At 24.2% G+C, this 23957-nt stretch overlaps 1 protein-coding gene across 1 annotated transcript in view; it reads left to right on the plus strand.

The window, feature by feature from the left end:
- Positions 1–1458: 1458 nt before the first annotated feature.
- Positions 1459–23957, plus strand: part of LOC114127462 (calcium/calmodulin-dependent protein kinase type II alpha chain) — a gene marked incomplete at its 5' end in the record, with an annotated part of 34597 nt that continues 12098 nt past the window's right edge. Inside the window, 12 exons of the mRNA XM_050201703.1 lie at positions 1459–1570; positions 8108–8167; positions 8261–8315; positions 10555–10693; positions 15617–15719; positions 15780–15863; positions 15925–16019; positions 16724–16846; positions 17611–17694; positions 17762–17804; positions 21972–22064; positions 23238–23294. Coding sequence (XP_050057660.1) covers positions 1459–1570; positions 8108–8167; positions 8261–8315; positions 10555–10693; positions 15617–15719; positions 15780–15863; positions 15925–16019; positions 16724–16846; positions 17611–17694; positions 17762–17804; positions 21972–22064; positions 23238–23294 — 1048 coding nt within the window. The remainder of the gene's footprint in view (positions 1571–8107; positions 8168–8260; positions 8316–10554; positions 10694–15616; positions 15720–15779; positions 15864–15924; positions 16020–16723; positions 16847–17610; positions 17695–17761; positions 17805–21971; positions 22065–23237; positions 23295–23957) is intronic.

The raw sequence follows: 23957 nt of genomic DNA on the forward strand, positions 1-23957 counted from the left end.
TGATGGATTGGAGTCAAACATGTTTATAAATAACACAAGATATTTAAATTTAAATTTTAAATAATCATATAAACAATTGTTGAAAGTTTCAAGTATTTACGGTTATTTTTCTCTTATGAATTTCAATAAAATATTTAAAATTATCTTAGTATAAATAATTGCTATTCTGATAATAAAATTATATGAAAATAGATGTTAGAGAAACTTGTCTTAAATAAAAAAGAAAGAAGTATCGAATATTGTGTAAAAATTGAAACTCTAACGCTCATAAACAATGTAACTATCCGATAAATATTTTTTTAATATAGGTTGAAAATTTTATGAGGAAAAATTTGTTATCGACATTATTTATACTGTAAAAATGGAAAATTTCAAATTTTCGTATATAGCTTAAAAAGATTCAAAATACTTGAAAAATTTTCTGTATGTTGAAAAAGCTAGTATAATAATACACTTGGTGAAAATGGATAGTACCTATTTACAGTTATTCACTTTTTTTAATTTGCAATTCCCATTCCTTCTTAATTTTTATTTTTGAAAACATTTTTTAACCTCTCTAAAATAGAAACTAGATCCAATTTTTTATCAAAAACTATCCTTAATTTTGAAGATTTAAGTATTTTTCCAACTGCTTATGGTGTACACGCAAAAAAAAAAATTATTGTAAAATAAATATATTTATCGCTTCCTTCAGAACCTAGAACTGTAAAATTTACAAATCAATGTAAAATAAATAAATTAATACATAATATTTCAACCGAAAATTATTTCTCTGAAATAATGATTATATATTATCTATATCCTCATTTGTTCTTATCTATTCACCTATTCATTCAATAAATACAAATATATTTCTAATTTATATGCATAAGTTATATTTAATTTTCTATGTTAAGTTTGGTTTTTTATGTAACTTTTTGTTCTATCAAAAAATGGCAATATTTGTGTTACTCAATTAAGTATCTTATTATTTCCACCATAAAAATTGACTCTTAAGTATAATACGAATTTACTATAGGTACTCATATATTACAAATATTTTATAAAGCTTTTCAAATATTATATTAAAAATAGTAAAGATTAGATTAGATTACTGTGTAATCTCCATCATTCTTACAACATAAAACTTTTTAGTTTATATATAGAAAGAGAGAGAGAGAAATATTACATGAAAGTTACATTTTTGTTTATGTTTCCTGTAAACGATATTATTAATATATTTAATTTAGAAAAAGTTTGAGAACATGAAGGAAATAGGTCATGTTATTATTTATTTACCTAACCTTTTCGAATATTTATAAAGCGATATAAATAGTGATATATAATATGTAGGTACCTAATAGTAACCATGCAATAATAATAATAATAATAATAATATACTATATATTATACCTATTGTTTTCTTGTTTGTACAATATACATGAACTACCTATATAGTCATATACTACAAATAAATGTTTTTTTTTTTTTTTTAGAGGAGCATTTTCGGTAGTAAGAAAATGCATTCAAAAGCACACAGGATTGGAATTCGCCGCCAAAATTATAAATACAAAAAAATTATCAGCCCGAGGTAAATTATTTTTGTATTTCTTTTAAGAACCACCAAAAATGTATTATCTTTAATTCGAGTAAACAAAATGAAAAACATAAAGTATAGTTTAAAAACGATTTTAAAATGAGATCTGAGATTAATTTCTTATAAAGGTTTACTATCAAAAGAGGTCACGTAGTAGGCATTATTATTTATTATTTGAACCATGAACAGTGCAGAAACCCTAAAGCTTTTAGAGAAAGAGTCAAGAATCAAAATTGCTAGTAGTGAAGGAGGTAGGGTTGAAAATACGAGTGTAAGTCAAGAGATAGCTTCTTGACCTTTTTTCACTGACCTAACAGAGTTTTAAATGAAAAAAAAAACAAATTATTGTATGTATTTCGGTGGTTGGATAAGCAATAAAAATATAATCTAATATTCTAATGGTCTCTAAACTTATAAATTGCGAATGAAAAAATATTTTTCTTAAGTTTTATTTTTTAAAAAAATCTTCCAAGTCCATTTGGTTTTTTTATGAATTTACATAGATATTTGATAATTAAAAAAAAAAAAACAATTATTTTAATTCTAATACAGTATAATGTAGATATACAAACATTGTAAAAACAATTAATAAATGGAAATTAAAAAGTAAGTGATTCTATCTAAATTAATATTATTAATATTATATTATCTATTGAACATTTTACACGCGCGTAATATAAAAAAACAAAGAGCTGAAATTATTCACGTTAAATGAATATTAATATTAAGTTCTAATTGATTAGATAATGACTCAGATCAATATACGTGACATTTTAAAATTATATTTGTTAGGTTTCAAAATTTGCAAAATGTATATGATATAGAAACTTGGTGTTCTCCTCTGGTGTTTAAAATATTTTTGGGTGGTACGGTAATGGAGTTTTCATTGTTCCTAAAATTCAATAACGTTCAAATACCATGGGAAACTGTATTATATACAACACAAATGTATTTCCAATTGATTTTTATTTTATATACGTTTTATTTAATACTAGTCTGGAAAATATTTATAAGACTTATAAAAAATTATTATTAATTGTTACATTTGTAATTTTCATTTCCCTAAAACATTTTAGTAGTTATAGGAACTAAGTTAAAAATATTTATAAATTGTATGGGTTATAAATGTACAATTAATTTACGTTATAAAATGTCAAACTGTATCAAAAACACAATATTTTATAATATATTTTTATTTTATTGTGTACTCATTTTACAATATCATGATATCATAATGTGAATAATAATAAAAGAATTTTAATTATACGATTTGGTTAATTTATTCAAAGTAGTTATTTGAAGGAGAATATAATTAACATTATCTTTTTAACTTCCTGTAAATTTTTGTAAAAATTGGAAATTTAATATATGAATATTAATACAATCGGAAAATTCCCTATTTATACATTTAAATATTTCGTAATTAGTTAATAAGGTTAGAATTGTATGTTTTGGCATACAATGTTATATTATATATGTTATGGCTTTGTATATTTTTTATTCTTTTTGATAAATCAATAAATATCAAGGTAAAATTTTAATTTTAATTGGAAACTTAGGAATTTAATTATTTAATTTTAAAATGTTCAACATATTTCTTAACTATTCTGTAAAATGAACCTACGATGATGCGTATACTTAACTTTATAGTACAATAAACAATTTCAATAAAACTGTTTATAATTAAAAATATTATTACCAATAATACAATATGGTACCTATTGAGTAAATAAACTGCAGCAGTATGTCATACGTTGCATAATCTTATATAATGTGTGGTTTCTACATAATGTCATCTACTCATATCCAATTATAATTTGATTATTTAGTTCTATAAATTTAAATCATAATATTATAAAATACCTATATTTTATTTTATTTATTTTTAATATATATAATATATATATATGTATGAAGTTATATACAAACTTTCTTAATCCATGATACGCTAAAAAATACAGACAAGTTGGTTTTATAGACTTAACATTTTTTACGAAATTTTGTACCAATTCCACGTAGAAAAGAATTATTACATAACGTATAAATCCTTTTAATCGTTGATAAGATCCATTAAGGTACACATTAAACTCTTAGCTTTAATACATTTCCAAATATCTTTTCGATATTGTATATTCATAATATTTACCTACGTATACCAACATTTTTAGTTACGATAACAAAAATATGAATTGGTACTAGGTACTGTAATATTTAGCATTGCCATATTATTTCATAAAAAAGTAATGGTATTCATTTTAATCTCCTCTATATACTGAAATTATTCAAAATTAAATAATATTTTATTTAAACTCAACCAAAAAAATTTGTAATAATGATTTTTCTCTTGATTTATATATATATATATATACATTATATATACTTTATACATACCTAATTGTTATTTACTAAGTGTAAACTACTCAATTTCAATATTTTTAATCAGTATTCATATTGCTCCGTTTCAAAATTTTGTATTTTAATTTATAAATTATTATACATTTAACATAATAGTATATTCCTTATGATAAATATAACCTAATGTATAATACATTGAATTAATAAGCAATTAGTGTTGAATGTACAATTTTCTATAGTTGAAATATGTGCAGTGGTTTATTAATTAATAATCTCGAGCACAACGACAACGCGATGACATAGCAATAAGGAAGAGTGCGTTCCTTTTTCCGTCGCTCGTATATTAATACGACGGCTGGGACCCGAACTCAGTCCTTATCAAATCTCTCTCTGCATACTAAAACCTATATAGTATATTATACTATATAGTCACATTCGCGTTATTGTATCGTCTAATCAAAAAAAATGCACGAAGTGTTCGATTCATGCTTAGCAATATAATAATAATTTAATTAAATTATCAAGAGCACAATGTAGATATAATAAATTATGATTATATAAAAGTAAGATTATGTATTTACCAATTACACATATTTCACGTAAGTGACAATGGTAATAACCTTATTATAAAATCAAAACAATTTGTGTTTTTTACATAGGATGTAGATTGTAGATATCTACCTTCCTAAACACGTCAAAAGATTAGTTAAAAAAATGTACACAAAATGTGTAAGTGGTAAATTATATTATATAATATCTTAACCTAAAATTAAAACTAAACCCTTATTATAAAAACATGATATAGTAAAATTTTAAAATATTTAATTACCTAAACTAAACCTAACCTAATCCAAATTTTGTTTCGAAAGATAAGAGTAAAAAACTAAAAAAAAAAAACAAAATTTAAATTAGGCAACTTCTTTTAAAGTGTAAAATAATCAGGGTGAGTACATATCATTGGACTGGCACGTGGCCATAAGAAAAAGCGTAAAAAAAAAGATTCAAATAATACTGACTTACAGAAGCGTCTCTGTGCGCAAAAGGCAGCTTGCACCATCGCAGCGCGCAGTATTGATTAAACGCGCGCTTTTACGGCTCGCTCTGCGACGACCGTCCGCGGTGTGCCGCTTATATTTATTTGTCGACAGCAATCGGGCACGGCCGCGGAAGTCGGCGCGACACGAATCTGACCGCAAGTCATGTATACAGAATGCATGTGTGTGTGTGTGTGTGTGTGTGTGTGTGTGTGTGTGTGTGTGTGTGTGTGTGTGTGTGTGTGTGTGTGTGTGTGTGTGGTGTGTGTGTGTGTGTGTGTGACGTGTGTGTTAAGAGGGGGGGGGGTAAAGAGAGAAAAAGAGGAACATATATAAAAAACGATTCTTTTAACAGTAAACACTCGTCATATCGAAAAGTATTTGTGTTTTTGAAATAATGAGTGAAAGAAAAACAAAGAATCATCCAGTTTACAGAGTGAGTGCGTGGGAGGGATACAATATTATAAGAGGGTTTTGTAGGACACGATAAATACAAATGACCGCCTCGAGCCGCTCTACCACTGATTTGAGTGACCGGACAACGCGTGTGTCGTTTTTAGCCGATGTCACGTTTCGTCGACAGCACTCGTAAACCTAAAACAAAACACGTATTGTACATTATACATATTATAATATATCGTGCTGCACGTACGCAAAGATGCGGCGTGGTGAACAGAGAGGTTAAGTTATGTACAGGGTAATGAATCACCACGGGGGAGTTTTCCTCGTTTTTTTGCCGCAAGTATAGAACCAAACGGGGTAACAAGTTGGACTTGCACCCTGTAGGTGTACAAAATATTAATCATTTATAAATCCATCAGCATAAATATATACATTGCAGTATTGTACGATTTTGTACGATCATCGAACGTGACATAACGTATCCCCACGTTCGCACGTGATGTTTTATGCTACCCCTCACCCAAGTGAATATATTTTAATTATGTAGGTATATTAATCATATTTTTAATCCTTTTATCTTTATTCTTTTTCAATAATATGAATTATAAAGAAGATTAAGTGGTATTAACAAATGTCCGACGAACGTTTAAAACGGTTTTTGCTTTTTAATAACCAAATTTAAATGATATCGACCCGTTTTTGCCCCACTATATAAGTTAACTGATGGACTAACCGGGTGGGGAGCAGCTTTGAGCTTGCGCATTACTCTTATCCTATATTAATACCTGACAACCTGTAACTTTTTTACGAAATAAACATGTGTATGATGAAATTATTATTTAGTGTTAATGATTATAAAATGGATAATATAATTGATATTGGAAAAAAAAACTTTGAATAAATTATCCATAGTCACGTATTATTCCAATATTGATAGTAGGCATATAAAAAGTTCCTTTTTGTTAAAGGAACTCCACAGACCACTGCAGTAATTTAACAAGACACAATTTGTTTTAAGATATGCAGTTAATAATCAAAACTGTTTTTTGACTGCATTGTTTATCTTTATTATACATTCGTAACCTATTAAGGTAGTACACTCAATTCCAAACTCGGTCAATTTGTAGTATCGAAACTGTTACTTTTAAACTTTATGAACTAAAATAATGATAACTTAATATTTTAGAGTTACCGCTATAGTTATTAATGGTCTTTATCATTACGAACATATCATAAATTAAGTTTATAAACAGACATTGTATATATATTCTTAATAAAAATGTTTTAAATCTATGTTTGAACACAAACGTAGAAAAAAACTGTTCTAAGATAAAATTGTAAAATAAACTTTTATTATACTATTATAATTTATAATAGGTACATGAAAAAACTACACACACGTATAAGTATAATATGTATTTTATATTTTATACTGTAAATACAAATTATAACGCATGTATGTAGATAAATACAATGATATTTACATATTTCTTTACATTGATAGAAAGTGTTCATTCCAAATTTGATAAGTGATTGTTGAGTCTTTAAAATAATTAATTACAATTCGTTCAACACTACACCTATATTTTTATAGTCAGAAAAAAAATCAATTTAACAAATTCTCTTGATGACAGTTACATATTATGTATTGGAATATCAATTAAATAAAAAGCTTTTTAAATGGAAAAACTAAATTAAATTAACTACACTAGAAGGAGTTAGCTAACTAGGTATTTAATTATTAACAAAGATCAAACGATTAAATTATATTAATACTCATTTAAAATGTACATAGTTAACCTTCATTAAGTATATAAAAATTTATTAAAATACAAAAGCTCTTATAAAATTAAACTTAGAGAAGAAAAATTAAAAATGTATACTCATTTAATTTGTTTTAAGACAAATGAATAATTATCATTTCTAATATCAATGTACTTTCAGAAAATTATCAATGTTTTTTAAATTGAATAAATGCATTTGACAATTATATATGTAATATATAAATGCATTTTACAATTATCTATAATGTATGCAAATATAACTATTTAAAAAGTTAAAAACTAAGTATTTGATATTTTTAATTTAACTAGTTAAAAAAAATAGAATGTAAGAAAATAACTTAGTTAATAACTATTCTATTTATAAATAATTGTAACTTAATTTGATTATATTGTTAAAATAAATGTTATTTTAAAAAATTATTTACAATTTTTTATATTATGAACTGTATATTTTTTTACATTGATTTTTGGTAATTTTTTTTATATTACGTATTAGAATCGAGTAATATTGTAATATTGTAAATGCTATCCTATGAGCCCAGTGGCGACAATTGTCATGATCGACCAAACTGTTTGGATGATCCAATCTGTTTGGATGATCCAATCTGTTTGGATGATCCAATCTGTTAATTAGAAATATTAATAAAAATATTATTTTACTGTACCTACCAAAACTAATAATTTTTCTTTCGATGAGAAATAAATGTTTTTAAGTACTTAAGAGTATTTTTTAAAAAAGTGACTTACTTTTTAACTTAAATAAGCTATTATTTTCCTGAAAATTTGTAATTTAACTTACTTACTCAAATTTATTTATATTTTAAAACTAACTATTACTTAGCTTAGTTATATTTTTTTAAGATAACTTAACTAAAAATAGTTATCTCGTTCAGCTTTAAATATAATATGTAAGTTAACCAAATAGCTATATTATTAAAGTTTTTGAAATGTTTCAGATTTCCAAAAATTAGAGAGAGAAGCAAGAATATGCAGGAAATTACAGCATCCAAATATAGGCGAGTTGTTTTTATGACGTAATAATATTTTTTTACAAATATAAAAGTTAAATAATTTATTTTAATGAATTGTTAATTTAATGTCAATTATAGTGAGATTACACGATAGCATCCAAGAAGAACTGTTCCACTACCTCGTGTTCGACCTGTAAGTAAATGATTTTATTGTATACAAAAATTGACGTTATAATATGCGTAGGTAGATCTACGGTATTTTTTTATTTTACAATCCGAAAGAACCATACACATATAACATGAAGCCTTGACTGTATAAATATAATAGTAAGTGGACTAAACCCAGAAATAGATTACGCTTGCAGACACGAGACCAATATTGCAAGGATTGGCAAAGGCGAACATCAAACAAAAATAATTATTATCATATAATAACAATATATATATTATATTTATATAATAATGGAATAATTAGATTATTAAATTGATAATAATTTATATAATATGTATAGGTATGTGGAATTCATTATACTACTGTATTATATTGAATTTAAATTTCATGCCCTTAAACATATTTTATATTCAACATTTCCTCGTCATTATTTTATTATTTTTAATTAAATAATATTTCGTTAAATCATCTCAGGAGTGTTATTTTCAATTTCCTATAAAGGATGCCAAAGTTTAATCGAGCCAATTTTTTTAATTATCAACTGGACCAGTATAAATCGATATTCAATTACAGGCGAATACATAATAATTGTTATTTTAATATGTATAAACCACGCGTCTGGGTTTGCAATCACCCACTCTTACAGATAACGTCATGAGTTTATCAGTCAATGCTACATGTCAATATGCGTTTTAATTTAATAAATTTACGCAAAAGACGCCCACAGATAAATCCTAGTTTTTTTTTGTAGGGGGGTTGGGGACATTGACATTATAGTCAACATTTAAGAGGTAAAAAGAACATCTATTATTTAAATATTATAGTATTTACTATTATTTTTATATTTTATAATATTTTTATAGTTGAAACATTTTTTGTTCGAATAGTGTTTTTTCATGAATTAATCCAATTATTATGGAAATAAATTGACTAATTAAAAATGTATGTTGTAGACTTCTCCGGTTTCATATAATAATTTATATCTATCAATTTCTAATAGCATAATGAGTATCTTATTATAGTAATTAAAAATGTAAAACTGTATCATATTTACAAATTTAATTAATGAATTTAAAATATTTACTTACCTAAATATTATATGACTAATCGCATAATAAAAAATATTTAGATTTAAACATTGATAGTTTTATAAAAACATTTTTTTCTGGGAAATTAAAAATATGTTGTCTTTAAAAAACATAAAATGTTTAAAATCAACACTATAAGAAACGTAAAAATGACAATAGTGTTGTATGATTATTTACTTCAAATTAATTCAAATAATATTAAAACATTATTTTTGGAAACAGTGTTAAAATAAACACCTTGTATAAGATTTAAATCAATAAATCAGTAATTATTTTTTTTTTATCGCGTGAAAATAATGACCAGATTAAATCCGAAAATAATGTCAATATCGGTCTAAATCCGTGAATTTCCCATAGTCATAAGAAAACTTATATTATGTAAAAGTTACAAAAAATAATTAGGTATTTAAAGTAAGTACCGATTAAACATGACTTCCAGTTCTATAAAATATTAACATAATTACTTTGGGATATAACTATTACAAATAAAATTATAAAAATTATATCAAACATAATAACAAAAGATAGAAATATTAAAATTCACACTTACAGTATAAAAAATAATAATAAATTTAAAAAATATTGAACACGTGTTCGTGTTTATTTGATACCTACATAATGGAACGTTACTCATATTACGAATTAATTAATAATAGTACGATTAAAATAACACTGTTTTTCTAACATTTCAAAGTAATTAAACACTGAATTAAAATTAAAATGTTGACATTTTAGTATTGTTATAGCTGATAATTCTGAAAATGAATAGTTTCAAACAATAAAACTGCTGTACGCATCATTAATAATAAGGAATCGAAATAAACGAGGGTACAGTTCAAATAAGGGTGTGTCTCACATTTTTATCTTTTGAAAACAACTATTGTCCTTTTCTATTTACGATTTTTTGAAGTGATTAAAAGAACAGTAACCATGTTTCAAATAAAAACGAAGGTTATTTTTTTTACGACTTTACTACTTACAATCAGTAGGACAAGAGGAATACAGAAAATGCTACGAGTATAATCATCATTTATTATATTGTTATTCCTAATAAAACAACCATTAATAAATGAGTTCTTAATTATTATTATAAAAATATTATTTTTGAATTTCATTGTCTTAATGAACGTATCTCATATAAAGTTAACCTAATATTTTATTCATTTATACAGTGTGACAGGTGGCGAGTTATTTGAAGACATCGTAGCAAGAGAGTTCTATAGTGAAGCTGACGCATCGCATTGCATTCAGCAGATACTGGAAAGTGTAAACCACTGCCATACAAACGGGGTAGTACACAGGGATCTAAAAGTGAGATTTTTTTCCTACTTCATAATTTATAACTTCATGTTTTCTTCATTCTAAGTACATTGTTATATAATATATTCTTACTGTTGTATAATAGTGTATAGAAACGAAAGTCCACACGGGAACAAGTTTTTTATTCCGCTTTATGATAATATTTTACTGTAAATCAAAGATGACAAAAGAAAATGATGAGTTTGTTGATGATTTGTAATCTCTATTTTCCTAAGTTTCTTCATGTTAATAATAACTTGGATGCTCCTATTTTTATTTCACTAGAAAAATATCGTGTGCATTAACTTGTCATCTGGACAATGATGTATAATCTAAATTAGTACCTTCTAATAAAAATACCGCATTTAAAATAAGTAAATAGTCACTGACTGAGAAATAGAAATATTTTTCTTTGTACAAACTATTACATAAAGTTATATGATCGGAGGGAATTAAAAGAGTCTTAATTGGATTCCAAAAAGACAAATGAAATAGATATGTCTATGTGTAATGGTCATTGACTATACGAACATAGTGAACACACAGATATATAAAAATAAATGTAGTCGTACACGTCCTATAGTATAGTGATATATGATGTTATTTTAAGGGAAAGGTATTTAATGTTGTGATGTATTAAGTACTCAATTTTCTAAAGTAATTAAATATAAAAGACGAGTAGGAAATGAAAGGGTAAGATGATTGTGTGCGGGTATTCGGGGTAAAATGAATTTACTTTTGTTTTATGAATTAAGTTGTAGAATGTTGTCACGTTTTATTAGCATTGTTGACGAGTAGAGGTTTGAAAGTCAGCATTTGGGCATTCTCTTAGATAATCGTGTGGTAGCTGGTAGTGGTACATTTTGTTTATGGGACGATTATTGCCTATGCATTGATTGTTTGTGTAGTTATTTAGATAAAATTCATGAAGAAGTTTACACACAATAATTAAGTTTAGAAATACAAGTATTTCTATATACAAAGAAAAAGTTAGTTAACTTTATTTTTTATACCTTATGAGTTATTATCTAGTATTTAGCGGTATATTTTAAATTTTGTTCATTTTCCTGTATATATTTACCAAGTTTCAAATACTTTCAATAATAAGTCCTTTTAAGTAAATTAAAAAAAATAATAATTAAATTAAAAAACTGGAATGGATATTACCAAATAAATCAATATTATTATATTCTTGAATGTATGTATGTTGTATGTATATATAAGTTTACGTTCATGTATTATGTATCCAATGAATATTTTACATGTACAGGTATAGGAACTATATTTTATTGTATTTTGAATTTTTATTCAATCTATATATATATATAAAATATCTACTGCACACTTAAGTCCTATACTAATTTAAATGGATTAAAATACTAAATAATAATTTCAAAACAAAATATTTTATTGTGATTGATTAAACAATATTATCATTATTCATTATGTATGTATTACTAGAATATCAATTACAAAAATAATAATAATTTGATATTATCTTATTATTATAATATTGTTTTTATATTTTAAAATATTTGTAATTAACACCATAATTAAATTAGTGTTGAAATAAGAAGTTGATCAACTTAAAATATTTGATTAATAATACATAGTATTTTTGTTTAATGTATTTACATAAAATGTTAATTCATATTTAAAATGTAGTATCTATTCCTAATGTATTCAGTGCCTATCTAGTTCTTGAAAAAAATTAATTACATTAATGTTTTATAGTTAAACATAACTATATATCTATATAGCTTTTTACTTATAGATGACAGTTGTATAGTATAGTTGTTCAATAATTTTGATTTTTGTTCTTTTTTCTATAATTCTTTTTTTTAACACGTTAACATTTTAATTTATAATTTATTTTAGTTAGTTTTAATCTTGTCCAATTTGTATACTAATTTTTTAAGTACGTATTAATTAAGTCAAAACTACAAAGTTAAATTCATTGTCATTAAATTATATACTACCTACCTTTTTTTTCTTTTGGAATCGTAGTTAGGGAGAAAAATATGGATTATCATTGTGGCCTCTCTGATGACATAATTTATTGTAATCAACAAAGTATAAATATAATTATAACATGAATTTTGGACAACATTTTGAGGGCCTCTAATCACCCTGTATACCACAGGCATATCACATTGTTTAATGTTTTTATAAAATAAAATATTTAAAATAACACTTTAACGTACCCATAAGTAATACCCTTCGGAATTATGTATTTACAATTTAAATTTTAAGCAATGGTATTATTTTTTTTTTCAAATATTTACTATATCTATTTGAATTATAGGGGAGAATTTTCAGGAATATAATTAGAATACATTGTTTAAGTTATGAGATTAACATCTGAGTTGAATTTTATGTGAAATCATTTATATTTATGTCTTGTAAGTTCAATAACAATATTAGAAAACATATTAAATCATAATAATTTTAATCAACTTTTTTAAACATAAACTATCTTAGTATACTCAAACTAAAAATTTGAAGCATAAAAAGTGAATTTTATCACTGTAATTTTCTTTATTGCCTAATCAATTATCCCAAATATGGAATGAGTATACTTAATATTGTTTATTATTGTAAAATTTGAATTCTTATGTGCTTAAATTTAAATAAAGTAGGTTTAAGATTTGAAATAGGTACATAAAAATAACTTTATCTTAATAAGGCATATTTTAACTTTGTTATTATTGAAGATACCTTTCCTAAAAACTTGCATTAATTTGATCATACATAGTTTTTTATAAAAGTATCATCGTACTATAATTATTTCCATGTTTTACATCTGTATGTTGAAATAGGTACTACAAAGCCCTTTTCGTTAGAATGATTTGAAATTACTTTTTATACATCAATCGTCCGCGTAGCCCTTTCTGAGATTATTCTCTTATTCTTAAAATATGATTTTTATTTTTTATTTCTGTTCATCAGACATAAGGCTACCTTTTTTTTTATTTTAGTTTTAAATCTATACTTCAAAAAAAAAAAAAACTCAGCATATTTTTGATGATGTTATTTTATCATTGCAATATTAAACATACTAGATATTTAAACGTATTATTTCTAACAACAAATACAACCGTTAATATAATGTATTTTCTTAATACATTTAAACACGCAACACTATATTTTTATGATACTAAATGTTTAGTAGCATGATAACACTCTCTATTATATATAAAAACTATTAAAAACGAGTATTCAATTTGAAAATTATATCATTTCATACATTAATCTTAACCTGTGTAGTGTGTATAGATTATAGAATAATGCACAATTTAATAAAATCATTAAATTTCCAATGTATTTATTCCCACAATTATCAATATAATTGGGTTTTTTTGTTTTTATAGGTATTTTATCATGGGCGCCCATAAGTAATATTTTAGGGGAGGGGGGTCGAAATAAAAAAAATTTCAAATGTAAGGTAATAAAAATAATAATATTATGGTAATATTGATTGAGCTACAAGTTTTAAATATTTTTGTCCAGGGGGGGGGGCAAGTGCCCTATCTTGCCCTTCCCAATGGATGCCTATGTATTTTATGTCTTAATGTAACATATTTTAAAATATAAGATAAAATAGCAAAAAATTGAAACTTAATAGAATATAGATAAATGCATATGTAATATGTATAAATAAATAAGTATTTTAACTTTTATAAATTAAATGCAAGTACATAGAAACCGAGAAATTCAAATTTACTATCGTAGATTAAAATTTTTTTAATATTGTTCATTTTTAATTCAATTTCAGTTATATATTGTATAAGTATAAATTATATAAACAAAAAAAATACACACACATAAAACCAATACATCATTCATCGTTCCATTAGGAATCTAAAATTTTATCAACACTTATAGAAAATAATTAAAATTACAAAAATTTGAAATGTATATTATAATAAGTTCAAAAAGAGTTGATCTACTGAAGTATTTTAAATCTATACCATGTTTTTAAAATACTATTATAAATTTTTAGAAAAATGTCAAGGAGCTACAGTATTTTTTTTTTTTTATAGAAACAATATAAAAAATATTTTTGCTTTATACAAACACAATTTATGTTGCATATTTTTTTTTTTTAGCTCATATATAGTTAAAAAAATTGAATTATAATTTGAAGTGTCATAAGAATATAGGACAGTAAAACCAATATACTAATCAGCGAGGCTGGGCAAGTTAATGATTTTTTTTAACTTAGTTAAGTTAAGTTAATATGCATCAATAAGAAAAAGTTAAAAGTTAAAAGTTAATAAAATTTTTGGTTAACTCAGTTAAGTTAAAAGTTTATACATATATTTTTTTAACTTTTTAATAAGTTAAAAATTAAAAAAAAGTTATTTTTTTATATGTTAGCTTTATTTATAATTTAATTATTTATAAAATAACGTAACTTAGATTTTATTAAAAATAACTCGTTATTTATTAAGTTAATATCAATAAACATCAATTAAGTTAAAAATTAAGTTAATGAAAATTAAATTCAAAAAAGTTAAGTTAAAAAGTTAAAATGCCCAGGCTTGCTAATCAGTATCTAAAATTAACATTTAACAATACATGTTAACCAAATATATTATATACATTTAAAAATAATAACTAAGTATTAATTTTTCGGCATTCCAACAATAAATAATATTATTTCAAATTATATTTATAATGGTGTACGTACTATGGAGGCACTAACATTCCAACTCTTGTTTACTATACATTTTATCATTTGCATATCATTGCTGCTGGCACACCTTCCGAGTTCTAGTTGATAATAAACAAAAACCGCCAACATGTCGTTAAATACTATAAATATTTAACCTACATAAGATACCGCAACAAGATGTATATAACCATATCCCAATCCCACTTGTTTGACAATTGTTGTTATTGTCATTAAAACTATATTTGTATATTTTCTAGCCGGAAAATTTATTATTGGCTAGCAAAGTCAAAGGCGCTGCGGTTAAATTGGCCGATTTTGGATTAGCCATTGAAGTTCAGGGCGAACAACAAGCGTGGTTTGGCAAGTAGAATTATATTTTTTATTTTGATTATAGCATTTTATTGTAAGCGTCGATTTCAGGTTTTGCCGGAACTCCGGGCTATCTATCCCCTGAAGTACTAAAAAAAGAACCATATGGAAAACCAGTCGACATATGGGCATGCGGTTAGTTAATATTGCTATTTAGAAGTATAAAAATACTTTTTAATATTTACATTTTAATTAGGTGTAATACTTTACATATTATTGGTTGGATACCCACCGTTCTGGGATGAAGATCAACATAGATTGTATGCCCAAATCAAAGCTGGCGCTTACGATGTAAGTTGTAACCACAGTAATAAGTAACAACAAAAATAAATTTAAAAAATACTAATGTAACTATTCCTTTTAAAGTACTCGTATAATTTTAAAAGTTTATAACCCAATATTTATCATGAAAAAAAATTAAACATTTTACATTAAGTACTTAGTGAATTAAACATATTGATAAATGATAAAAGTAAAAGTACTTAATGTGTTTCGTCGAAAATAAAAGATGTAAAAACTTTTATTAATTATTATAAATTGTAATTGATGGTTATTGGTTATATTTAACTCTAAGTTCCCATCTCTAACTTTCATATAACTTATAAATTTAAATAATACTCTCAAGGTTGTTAAAAATATAAAAATTAGCATATCATAAAAAAAAATATACCTATTATTTGATTACATAACAGTATTGTTGTTCGAGGTAAATACAAATCTACAACTACATTAAATAATTATTTTCTCAAAATTACAATGTTAAAAACAACTTTAATTCACATTTTACTTTTTTAATGAAAATATTTCATTATTGTGAATTGATTAAAACATTTATTTGTATGTTCATGAAAATTTAATATAGTATCGATTTAATTAGATATAGGTACCTATACTATTTTTAAATTTTAAAATAGTAAAAATTATTTTGTTCATTTCAATTAAATAACTGAGGTTTTTTATTTTAAAATGTAATTGGTTTTTGTATGATTTCTTAGTATCCATCACCTGAATGGGATACAGTTACACCAGACGCAAAAAACTTAATTAATCAAATGCTAACTGTAAACCCCGCTAAACGGGTCACCGCATCTGATGCACTCAAACACCCATGGATTTGCGTAAGTTTATTCTCTTTTTAAGTTTTTATTTTTATAGATTTTTATATATAAATAATCATGTACCCAAAGGAGGTAATCAAACCAAGAATAAACCTATTGAGGTACAGAAGGAAACCGAATCGTGAGTAATTTTATCCCAACATGAAACGTCACTAATTCCGTTGACCGTCGACTATTTTACATTTATATTTCCGGTGGTGTAAAATATAAAAATCCTGTACACATTTCTACTAACAAACTATAATTCAAAATTTTAAGCACTTTATAATCTACATTTCGTTTGATATTTTCGAATAAAATGTATTTTGAAACTAACAATTATAATATACATAAATGTAGTATACCTGTATATCATACATCTAATACTGTTTCCTTTGAAATACTATAGTTATAAATTCAACCAAACTATGGTCATTTGCTTTAATATTCATTTCTTTAATAGACCTGTCATTCATAAAGTTATTCGTGTTATTGTTTTATGCCATGTTAATAATCGTATCGAACTTCCAATAATCAACTTATAAGAAAGGCAGATTTTCTAATGGTACCACGCGGTTATCATTTATAATACTCGTATATTGCGTGGACAATAAATTTATTGAAAACACCCCACTGTTATCCTTGTGTCTCACGTGTACAATAAACTTATATTTATACTTATAAAACATAAATACGTTCCATTTTGGATTTTTATGAACATTTTGCATGCAAACGTAACATCTTGAGTATTCATAATGTAATTCTGATGGCCCGTTGTGTTTCAGTATCGTGAGAAAGTTGCTTCGGCTGTACACAGACAGGAAACGGTCGACTGCTTGAAGAAGTTCAACGCCAGAAGAAAATTAAAAGTAAACTTAAATTTTTTCGATCATTTGAGTGCGAACCGAATCAAACTATATTCTTACGTGTTTGTAGGGTGCCATTTTGACGACAATGTTGGCTACAAGGAACTTCTCCAGTAAGTATGATGTACACGGTAAGTGCCTCAGGAACCTCAGACCAATTACGTGTGAATGAATATAGGTGACGACGTGATTTTTTTTTGTAATTATTAGAATTGTTTTTGATTAGATACACTGAATATATACGTGTACATAACAAATTGGTTTGAAACACAATTTAGGTGTTTATACGAATGGGTACAGCACTGTATATAAGCTAATTTATTGGTCCTTATACCCCTAAGAATGGCAGAGAAATTAAGTTTTTTTAGGGTTTTGTTTGATGTTTATGTGAAAGTAGCCAAAACAGGATTTTTACAGTTCATTATCCAATCTACCTACCTACCTATACCTACACTATTTATTTATTTATCTTATCTATCATACAGATTTAACAGGTTCGTATACCTAAACAATGTATACACTATAATACTATTGGTACACGAATGCACCAATAATATAATTATATTATATTCTACATACCTTTATTTCATCCATTACCTTAGTATTAAACGCTATGTATTCATATCGGTAGTGCTACATTGAACATATTTTGTGGATATCATAAAAACAAACCATCATGTATTTGTATGAATTTGTCTGAAACATTAAAGCTACACATTTTTATTCCTTACCTACATCCCATTGTAGCTGCATGTTGTAGGTTTTATGATTAAAAATATACATACAACACTCCTGATATAAAAATTATAAAAGTAAGTTTCATACTTTGTACAACGCTAATGAATATAGATTAAATGCTTAAATATACAATTTATAAAATATATTTATGTAAACATAATCTGGAATTCATATTATAATCTTAATATCATTCATATATTTTAACTGAAATAATTAAAATTCTTATCACTATAAAGAAAATTCTAAATAATTACAATGATTTAATTTTTTTTTTTTTTATCATCGCTCATTAGATATCAACGCAGGATTGTATAGATTTTAATATTCACTTACTTATGATTTTATACAAATAAAATAATTACAAAATATAACTTGTTTGTAATACATACCATTTATATTACAGGTACTTAATTATATTATTATTCATATCTATTTTTCCAAATCGTAATTAATTTCCTTTAATTCAAAAGTAGTTTTATAAGTTATAATTTATATATTATAAAACTATACTGTATACAGAATAATGAATATTATATGTTTTTTTTAAAGTTTTCACACTTTTTAATTTCATTATTATAGTATTAATGAAAACTTATTCAAGTAATTATTTAAGAAAAAGTGGGAGTGAAGTTTTATTTGTAAATTGTATTATATACTTGTTATAATAAAAATATTATATAGATATTTAATATTTTCATTTAAGCAAACCGCGATTTTTTATAACCATTGTTATAAAATGACAATTTATTATTGTTACTAAAATTATTTTTTTTATTCCCGCAAGTTTCACGTGGTTGTATTATTGGTATACCGTATACGAGTATATACTTCTACACACAACATTTTATGAACTCATTCGAATGAAATACCGATGAATTATACTAGATTTAGAATATTTATTTACTAGGAATTGTTAGTTTTTAATTCGATACAATATGTAATAATATTATGTATTAATTCACTGCAAACGTACAACTCCCTGTTTCTGATAAAACTTACATATAGGTACCTTGAAACAGAAATGATGTTTGTCATGCGATAGTTTCCTAACATAATATTATAATATTTATGAGAGTTTTATAAACTCACTTCAAAAACAATATACAGGCAGCATATCAAGTACAGAAACACTGACAAGTAACAATGGTACCATAATTAGTGTGGAAAAACGAGAAGTAATAAAAACACAATATCATGCATTTTGAACTAAACATTTTATTTTTTTGACCACCAATTTGGAGTATAAATAAATAACAAATATTTAAAAAAATTTCAAATAACTAACAGTATCCAAATACAGTTATTATAATAATATGATATGATGCTTTTTTTTTAAATCAACAGAAATCAGTTCTTGGAATGATTGTAGTAAAACGAGAAAGTAAAGGGTGGCCACACTATTAATTTTTAGTTATTACAATATGTGTATCTGATAAAATAAATTGTTTATTTAATTATTTCAATAATTTTAAAATAAAAAGGCTGAGGTTCTATACGAGGTACTTACTATTGATGTCGATACAAATAATAAACATGACTAAAATATTATTACCTATGATTTGATGAATATAAAAAATAATAATCTGTTGAGCATTAAATAATTGATGTTGAGCACATTTTTATGTTCATCAGTCTAATCACAATACATATAAATTATTTTTACCTTTCATCATTTGTTTTGTTTTTTGTGATTTTATTTGTTTTTGTTCACTCTTCCCTGTACTCTTCGCGAATATTCTCTAAATGCACCACACTTCTATACCTTCTTCAAAATCTACCATAAAATTTTCCGGAACAGGAAGTGGTAAGACTGTATCTATAACAAATATTTTTATTTTTATTCCAATTTACATTAACATTTTTGTGGACGTCATTGTTTTGGCATTAAAAGTCATTTTTGGGCATTTGCTTTAATTTTATTTATTACTCTAGATAAACTATAGACGTTGTATATTTTTTATATTTCTTAAATTTAATTCTAACACACTTTGCAGGGTTGTTGTTAAAAATGGGAAATGTTTTTAGCTCTTCCACTTACTATTTTTGTTATGCTTTTCCATAACGCATGTTTAATATAATGATATAAATATGAAGCTTATTTTTTATAAAAGCACGAAATGTATTTTATACTAATTCAATTTTAGTATAATGATAGTAAATAATTATGGAATGTTTATTCGTGAATAAAAGTATGCACGTTGAATTATTGTTTCTATTGAATTTCAATAGTATTATTTTGCTGTAATATTAATCATTTTGATAACTTTGATTAGAGTTATGATAATTAAAACTTTATTTTAGACAAAATTGAATTCAACTTAACAAAGTATATAATAATTTAAATCAATGATTTTTAATAAAGCAAACTAGAGTTTCACAAATAAAGTATTAGTTCTTAACTTATAAGAAAATATTTTAATAAGATCCATTGTATAATTTGAAAATTTTAAATTAATACATTATAATTACTAATTTATAATAACTTATTTTTATATTAAATAAAATTATGTTTGCACTTTTTGTTTATAATGATTTTAGCAAGTTCTGTAAAATGTATAACTATGCTCGTGAACAATTATTTGCAATTTTGAATTTACTTATTTAAATGTTTGTTTTTTTTTCATAAAAATAATATTAAATTGTTTAATATCTAATAGAATAAATTCTATTTTAAAGATTTTGAATTCTTTCAAAATTAATTAATTAGTATACTTAACTCAAAATGTAGAGTTAAAAACCAGAATAATAAATAAAAAATTAAATAAGACAATATTATGATATATTAAAATGTAATAAATAGTGTATTAAGTGATTCATCGAGTATTTTCGTTCCATTTTGTACTTAAATAACGCAAATATTTAAAATCTGATCTTGAGATTTTTTAATTATATTTTAAAACCATTTTCGTATTCTAAAGAGTTTTTGTACTAATTAAATGTTTTCAGTAAAGATTTTCAAATGAGAACTCTCCTTTTTTACTTTAAAGTGTATAGTTTTTCTAAAAATATTGATGAATCAGATCAAAATGTTATCTAAATAATTTACTATAAAAAAAATAGATGGTTTTCATTTGTAAAACAGAAGTTTGTATCGTCACAGAAGACTTCTTAAGTGGGCAAAAAAAATTCAAGAATTTGAAAATATGATTTTTGAGTAAATTTAAAAATTCCAAAAATCAATCTTTAAATATATTCATAATTAAAAGAAAAATATGAAACATTTTTGGTGAACCATTCTGTAATTTTAAATTACATATTATTATACTATAATCTATTTAAATCGCATAAGTTATCCCTGAATAATTTATTTATTATTTTTATATTTTATTACAAATTCTATAATTTTATTTTATTATAAGTATTAATAAAAATCATATACAAAATGGTTTTTAACTTGATTATACACTATAATATAATAAATAAATATATTATAGTATTAGAAATTTGTTTTTATTCTATTAGATATTTTAATTACTAAATTAGCTTTTTAATTAATATTTTATAAATAAACCACGATACTTATCATTTATATTGTTTGCCAGGTCGCAGTATTGTAACTAACAAAAAAGGAGATGGTTCTCAAGTTAAAGAATCAACTGAGAGCAATACAACATTGGAAGATGATGATGTCAGAGGTAAGTGAAAATAAATAAAATATAAACTATGATAAAATCTTTATTAGACTTTAATCCGCCTATACATTTAAATTACTTGTGTTTTATAATTATAATATTTCAATATTAAATAATTTTGCATGTGTTCACATTTAATAAACAAAAATACTCGTAATGTTGAAAATATTAATTAATATCTAAATAAGCCAACTTAAATGAATACACATCAATACATACTTACATTTTCGTAAATAATAATTAATATTCTAAAGTTCTTTATTTGAACTGTATAATAATTATATTTGATAGCTAGTTTCTTATCTTCTTCAAAACTTTGCACTACCAAGTAATATAATATATTATACAAAAAATTATGAATAACTATATAATACACATTTATAATAATATTATGTATGAATGTATATTATATATTATTATTCGAGCATAAAATATCTGAAAAAAATAATATTTTTTTACGCACAATCAACGCACAAGAAACGTGAATACCTCTACAATACTATGTAATTAAAAAAATAATAATTATCAGTCGACCTGAAATACAGTATCATACCTGTAAATAAATATATAATATATATATATATATATATTATCAAAATCTTAAACTGCTTGCTTGTGTAAATAAAAGCAGTGTGACGCTTACACTCTTATAGGAACGCCCTTTAAAATATTAGCTAAGTCGTCGCGTGGATACACATATTATATTATTATAATTATTATTATTAACATAATTACACGATTTCGAATAATCTCAAATAGAGTTTGTAGCACATATAACAATTAACAATGGACTACAGAAGTTCGATTTATGGACATAATAATATTGTCTTATAATACAAACACCGTATAATATCATCACATAAAATAATATACATATAATAATATAATATGATATTTAGAAACCCGGTGTAGGAGGTTTTTTGTTGGTTTTTCTTTACTATTATTATTTTTATTATTATTATTATTATTACTCTCGTTTTGTGTATATTATGCATGCGTAGGGAATACTACACCCATGACGTGTTTGAAACCCTGTTCTGTAAACACATTTCACTATCCTAACATAAAAAAAATACAAACAAACAAACGTAGAAACAAATAACAAAAAAAAAATCGTATACGACCGTGTTACCAATTTGTCACGACTCCAATGTGAAAAGTGTGTTTTTCTCTTAGAGGACAAAAAAGGGACTGTGGACCGAAGCTCTACAGTAATTGCCAAAGATGCGGAAGGTAAATATCAACAATGATAAAACCAACCTTTATATAATATTATATTCACAAAAACAATATGAACGCGGAAACGTGAAAATTTTTTTCTTCTTTTCGAGTTAAGAATAGTCGAGTATTTTCGTGCTGAGAGTATATGATAAATTATATTGTATAGTGGACCAACTATACTTATATTGTGTACCGAAGTATTGTTATTTAATTTGGAGTTAACATACTAATATAGCTAGTTGATGTTTTCCGCTTTCACGTCGATTTATAAGAATATATAGTATATCCCACAAATCCAGTAACTACTAAGAATTTCGGCGACTAATCAATTTATTTAAATATAATTTATTTAAGAGTAATTATATATTTATATTTATAGAAAAATTCCAATTTAATGACAATTTCTATTTTTTAATTAAAATTCAAAAATGTATTTTACTTGGAATTAACTTTTTTAAACTTAAAAACTAGCTATTTTGTAAACTATTTTAAAAAATATATTAAAACTGAATAAAAATTGAAAAAGTTATATTTTAGACATTTTTTGAATTATTAAACATAGGTTTAATCAAATTAAGAAAAAATATCATTTTAATATTATGATTATAATTTACAACACATTTTTTTCAAAAATCAAATAAATTTTAAATTAAGTTTAAATTTGTTTATGAATAA

This window comes from Aphis gossypii, chromosome 2 (assembly GCF_020184175.1).
Source record: "Aphis gossypii isolate Hap1 chromosome 2, ASM2018417v2, whole genome shotgun sequence".
NCBI lineage: Eukaryota > Metazoa > Arthropoda > Insecta > Hemiptera > Aphididae > Aphis > Aphis gossypii.